This window comes from Bos indicus, chromosome X (assembly GCF_029378745.1).
Source record: "Bos indicus isolate NIAB-ARS_2022 breed Sahiwal x Tharparkar chromosome X, NIAB-ARS_B.indTharparkar_mat_pri_1.0, whole genome shotgun sequence".
In the NCBI taxonomy this organism is placed as follows: domain Eukaryota; kingdom Metazoa; phylum Chordata; class Mammalia; order Artiodactyla; family Bovidae; genus Bos; species Bos indicus.
Genome location: NC_091789.1, coordinates 86021878 through 86027877, shown reverse-complemented (window position 1 = coordinate 86027877; position 6000 = coordinate 86021878). Strand labels below are relative to the sequence as shown.

At 44.9% G+C, this 6000-nt stretch overlaps 2 protein-coding genes across 6 annotated transcripts in view; one reads left to right on the top strand and one right to left on the bottom strand.

Annotated features, from left to right (window-relative positions):
- Nucleotides 1-913: 913 nt before the first annotated feature.
- On the bottom strand, nt 914-3886 carry PDZD11 (PDZ domain containing 11). Of its 3 annotated transcripts, none has more exons than XM_019956323.2 (7): nt 3769-3886; nt 3156-3255; nt 2657-2740; nt 2333-2389; nt 1927-2025; nt 1640-1718; nt 914-1479 (listed from the first exon to the last, which is right to left on the bottom strand). In XM_019956323.2, exons 2-7 carry the CDS (start codon nt 3240-3242, stop codon nt 1445-1447), a joined length of 441 nt encoding a protein of 146 aa, XP_019811882.1. In that variant the 5' UTR covers nt 3243-3255; nt 3769-3886; the 3' UTR covers nt 914-1444. The 3 variants fall into 3 exon arrangements, with proteins under 3 accessions (XP_019811882.1, XP_019811884.1, XP_019811883.1); XM_019956325.2 differs by having other exon boundaries at nt 1640-1700; XM_019956324.2 differs by having other exon boundaries at nt 3727-3833.
- A 62-nt stretch (nt 3887-3948) lies between these two features.
- The window catches only part of KIF4A (kinesin family member 4A), a 129793-nt gene continuing 127741 nt past the window's right edge, over nt 3949-6000 (top strand). For 2 of the 3 annotated variants that reach the window (XM_019956143.2, XM_070784779.1), the window contains exons 1-3: nt 3949-4049; nt 4407-4550; nt 4662-4776. In XM_019956143.2, the coding sequence (XP_019811702.2) occupies nt 4431-4550; nt 4662-4776 (235 nt within the window). In that variant the 5' untranslated portion in view covers nt 3949-4049; nt 4407-4430. The remainder of the gene's footprint in view (nt 4050-4406; nt 4551-4661; nt 4777-6000) is intronic. The other variant, XM_070784781.1, reaches the window with a different exon arrangement.

Genomic DNA, 6000 nt, shown 5'->3' with positions numbered 1-6000 from the left:
CAGAGTCGGACATGACTGAGTGACTGAACTTAACTGAACTAAGAGTGGGAAAGTGAGTTAACTGTGGCAACATGAGTAGAGGTGGTGCTGAAAGTGCAGAGGTGCAGCCTTCTAATTGTGATTTTTAAAAACTGAGGCGTAGTTGATGTACACAATTGTACTGTGACTGAATAAAAAGATCTTTAAGTACAAAAAAATAAAAAATATATTTAAAAAAATCAGACATTTAGGCTACATCTCAAACCAATAGCATCACTCTTCATGGGGAAGGGCCTCAAGATATATATTGAAGTTTCCCAGGATTCTTCAAGGAAAATTTGGGACTTTCATTATGGGGTACAACTTCACTCCATACCTCGTTAGATAACTTTCTATTCTTAATGGGTATTGTGAACATGTCAATGGCATTACACGTGGCCTGCAATATCTAACAATGGATTGCTAAGAACATGGCAGAAGGCTATTTGCGGGTTGGGGTGAAGACAAGGGGGAAATCAGCAAGCAGTCAGTACTACTCAATCAACCAGGTGGAAATTGGGAACCGACTGCTTACTGCTATCCCTGAAAAGAAATGCATCTAAGCCTCTCCCTTAGTTTATGTTCCAGATCAAAGAATCTGGGAAAAGAGAAGACAGAACTATATTAATACTGGCTCCTGCACAGAAGTGGCCATAGTTCATGGGGGAAGAGACACCGTTTCCTCCGGTACCCCTCACCCTATACCCATTCCTCAGTCATACTGCAGATAAGTTTCCTGGGTCTCCCTAACATTCTGGCCAGAAAGAGATAATTGTGAAGTACGTACAGTGTTGCTCTGTTACTTCTAGTGGTTCCTCTCTGTGGAAGAGCTTTTATTTTTATCTCAAAAGCATTTATCACCCAACCAGTATCATTCAAAAGTCACACCAACATGTCCTCAGCATTGTGTTTTACTTTTTTGCAGGGAGAAAACAGAATGAGGGAGGGGAGGAAAACATGGTTCCACTGCAGTCTCCAAAATGTATGGGTATACATTGCTAGTATAAGGATAGGATGAGATGGTCAGGCAGATTAGCACGGAGGCCCCCAAGATCCTTTTCTCTACTGATTTGTATATGCTAATGAAAATGACACAACATATGTGGAATTGCCTAGCACATGGTATTCAATAAATGTCAGCTGCTTTCTCTAGCAGGGTTCTCCACAGGCTAAGAGATACCTAAACATCACCATCCTTCTCCTTCCAGGGTATGAAGCCCACATAGAAAACTAGAGAACTCAAAGCACAGTACAGTTGGGAAAATGCAGTTGGCCAGCTGGCTCAGTGCAGGGTCTTGCTGTCTCCCCATCCTCCCGACTCCACTCTCCCAGGGTGAGGCTGAGAGTAGTTTCCCAGATGGCTTCCCTGAGACCTAGCTAGCTTGTCCTAGGAGATCCCACGTGGAGGGCTGTGGGTTGCAACTCTCTAGTGCACAGTCCTCTCTTTCTGGCGATGATAATCTTGGGGAAAACAAGAAAGAAAAGGAAGAAAAGCACAGGTTATTTTCTGGCCTGAGCTCCCAACTCCCCATTACCAACTTGTGGGGCCTCTAGTAAACAGTATTTAAAGAGTTCCCACTGAGGGTTCTGCCAGGTAAGCAAAAAAGAGAGAGGCACTTACTGTAGGGAAAGAAGCGGACCCGCATGCTGATTTCTCGAGCTGTCTTCAGGATCTCAACAGCCTGGAAGGAACGTGGCAGCTTGTACAAAAGAAGAGATACAACCCAGGACAGAATCATAACAGGAGGAAAGTAGTTTGCCACTCCAACCTTCTGGGTCACCAAGAGCTGCCTCCCTCTTGTCAAGGTGAAATTCTTTCTTATCAAGTTACACATTAGGCTAATCTTACCCACTGCATCCTACCTGGGATGGCTTCTAGCCTCACCACAGCCCAGGTGCTGTGCTCACCTTGCTGTGCTCAATATCTTGGAAATCCACATCATTCACAGCTAGGACTTGGTCCCCTTCCTGAAGTCCTGCTCGATGTGCATCAGAGTCAGGAATCACCTGTAATATATATAATCAAGGTAGGATAATTTCAAACAATGTAAGTGAAATTAAGTGCCATTCAAATATAAGGTACTATACTGGTTGTGTGTGTGTGTGTGTGTGTGAGAGAGAGAGAGAGAGAGAAATGATGTGGGCAAACAGGTGGCTTGCAAGGTAGGAAGTTGTAAGTGGGCAAGGACAGTCTCACTATGCCCCTTCTATAAGTCTACTGAATCATCCTTCTCCCCAGCCTTGGGACATCAGGGTTCAGCAATCTGATAACAAAGGGAAGTAGCTATCCATATTGCCTACCAGGCAGACGCACCTTGGAGATAAAGATGCCCAGCTGGGAGGCCTTTCCTCCTCGGATGTTAAACCCCAACTGTAAGACAAGAGCACAGAAGGGGGCTCAATACAGACCACAAACACAGGAATATCTAGTAGCATCAATGTATGATAGCTTGCCTTATGTCCCTCAGAGAGCAGTCAGAAGTTGTGGAAGTGGCATCTCAGCTTTTCTGCTCATAAAAGGAAGTTTCTTCACCTCCTTATCTGCTTCCCAATTCATCCCCCCCAGCCATGGCCAACTTCTGGGCCTGGTATGGACAAACCTAGCCTGGAATAAGAGGCAATTGTTTCATAAACTCACCTGAGCTCCAGGGGGCTTCTTCAGTGTAACAATGCGGGGCAGAAACTGGGTCAACTCATTGTTGTAGTCTGGATGGTATACCCTCTGCAAGACACAGCAACCCCAGAAATCTTGTTATCAGGCTTACTACTTTCATCCAGAACACAAATGCATCACCCTGAAGCCAGGAGAAGGTGAAGTCATGGACTTAGTTTAAGCAAAACAGATAACACTGTCCAAACAGGTAGATAGATAGCAATGGGGAAATGCTAGCAGCCCAGGAGCCCCTCACTTCTTTACCTCAACAGAATGGAAATTAGGGCTCTGAATTTTCAGAATTCTCTGGCATAATGGACTCTGGTAGGAAGATTCCACAAGAAGCTCCCAATGGGCCCAGTTGCTCAGAATCCAACTTCTAGCTAAGATTCACTCTCCACTGAGCTTTCTAACTGCCATCCTACCTTTCATATATTATCCTGTGCCTATGGGAAAAAAAATTCCTTGTACAGATGGTTCCCACCTCATGAGGAGGAATCCATGCTGGGGGATTCTCATAGGCAGGCAGGAAAACCACCGGGTAGTCATCGTAAGGAATCCGGCTGTCCATCTCCAGCAAGGACCTGGAATGGAAGCATGAATCAAAGCTGATGAAAATGGTTTAAAAGGGAAAATAGCCCAGCAAGTTTTAGAAAACAACCCCAACCCACTCCAAGACTGTCAGTCTATACGCTGAGCCCACTTCTAGGTAGGTGATAGATTTTGGGAGAGAAGAAAGAAGAAAACTATCAACTTGGCTGAATATCTGGATGCTAACAACCTGTTAGATACACTATAGAAATGATCTGCTTTCTCACAACAATCTTGTGAAACATATGTTACCGTCCTCATTCTAGAGAGGAGGAAATCAGGATCGAATCTAAAACTATCTGACTACTTTCAAAATTCAACGGAATGCTGATTCCAACTATCCATAGAAACTCGGGGCAAGGCACTGCCCCACATTCCCTAATGTGATCAGTAATGGTGGAGGTCCGCAGATTGGCCTTTCCTTTACCACCAGCCACCTTCCAGATCTCTTTCCCGCATCGTGCCTGAGTCCTGTGCCCACAGCGCTGTACAAGTTGTCTTACTACCTCTCCAACCCGTAGGCCTCAGGCGCCGAGTCTCAGCTCACCGCCAAGTCAGCCTGGGAACCGGAAGCGGATGTTAGGCTGAGTTGGAAAGAGGCGGGGTCAGGGCGCGACGCGCAAGTCCCCCTCCCATGCGTCTTCCTGCGCGCGCCGCGTGCGTGCTCCGCCCTCAGGCTGTCTGCGCTCCGATTGGCTGGCGCCTCCGGGAGTGATTTGAAACTTGGCGGTTAAACCTCTGGTTGGGACAGGGCGGCAGGAGACCTGGTTAAGGGACGTTTAGTTTGGTGAGTTAAGAGGGCACCTTAGCTTAGGATCTGCCCTTCCCGGTACCCTGGTGCTTTAGTTCTTTGTCGTCGTCTCCGCTGGGTTTTTGCTTTCCATTTCAGAGGCCACTTCGCTGTTTTCAGAGGGTCAGGGTGATGGGCAGTCCTGTCCTGGCTAAGACTAGAGAGTGAGAGACAGTGACTTTCCCGAGACAGCGATCCCGCTGGGAGGGAGAGGCTGCCGCCGTAGGCTACCACTGACTTCCCTAACCCACTACACCCTCCGAGGAGGGCCAGAACTGAAGGAGGACGCTCTCCCATTCCTGCCGACCTACCAAGGTTTATCAAAGAGCATTTTTTCTTTTTTTTTACCCTCAGCAGAGACGGTGCGGAAGTAGGATCATGAAGGAAGAGGTGAAGGGCATTCCTGTAAGAGTGGCACTGCGATGTCGCCCTTTAGTCCCCAAAGAGATTAATGAGGGCTGCCAAATGTGCCTTTCCTTCGTACCCGGGGAACCTCAGGTGCGTAGCAGAGTCCTGGACCTCCCTCTGAACAGCTGGTGCCAAATAGCAGTGAGGGGCATGGTCTAGCCTTTCTTTTTTTCCTTACTCCTTGTCCCTTGCCTTCTCTAGGTGGTGGTTGGTACTGACAAATCTTTTACCTACGATTTTGTGTTTGACCCCTCTACTGAACAAGAGGAAGTCTTCAATACAGCAGTAGCACCACTCATAAAAGGCGTATTTAAAGGTGAGACTGGTTGATTCTTCAAACGGTTCTTGAACATATACTATGTGTCAGGCACTATGATTGGGTGCTGCCAATACAGGAATGGATGAAACATGAGTCCTGCCTTCAAAAATCCCACAACCTAAGAACTGACCCAATGAAAAGTACCTTTATGCTATATTTGCTTTCTATGGTTCTGCTTGTCTTTGACTTGTATATGTTTTTGTTTGTTTGCTCTGAAACCTCGTTAGATTTTAAGTTCTTTGATGGGTGCTGATGAGGTACTAGTTGAGGTCCAGGCACTGCAAAGCCTCTTGAGGGATTCAGAGGTAAATAATACAGCTTCTGGGCCCTGAAAGAGTTCAAAGTCCAGGGGTAGGGGTGAAAGTAGATGACTACGTATACACTGTTAAACACATAAGAAATATTAAACTTTTTGCTTCATTTTTTTTAGACAAAAGTATTTTAAATGTTAAAACCTTTGAGATTTCCTAAAGCCCCTGAATACACTGGCCAGTTAATAATCTTGATTACAGAAGAGAAGCCAGGGCTTTAGTGTTATTTAAGACTATGGCAAAGTTCTGAAGAAGGGAGCAGTGCCAGAGGGGGTGTCTAATTGTTAGTCTAATACAGTGGTTAGTCAAGATTCAAAGGATTTAAAAGAAGTAGAACCATGGCATACTAGTCCTTCAAAGTCTTTTCTTTCCATCCAAAGAAAAATACTTTCTAGCAATATCTCTGTTAAGTCAACTTCCAGCATCTGGTTAAATTTTTTTTCTTTGACAGAAATATCACAGATTGGTTTTTGGACTACTCTAATTGTGTTAGATTATATTGAGATGAAATTTGCTTCCCAGTAATTTCTACTCAGTGACATTAGTTCATCCCTCTAGACAAACAGAAGCCTTCTTCCAGGCAACAGCTACTCACATTTTTTTTTCACTTTTTAAAATGATGTCATGGCTTAAGACACATTGAACACTTTGTTTCAGATTTTTAAAAGAGTAAAGCAGTAATTTCAAACTCAATTTCAAACAAATGTTGCAGGAACAGCATAAAGTACTTTTTTTTTCTGAACCCTTTGACGTGAGTTGTCAAAGGGTTGACCTGATGGTCCCCTGAATACTTTAGTGTATATTTGCTACAAACAGGAGCTTTCTCCTATATAACTACAATACGACCATCAAAATCATGAAATTAGCATTGTTACATCACTACCATCTGGTACTCAGACTTCATTCAAGT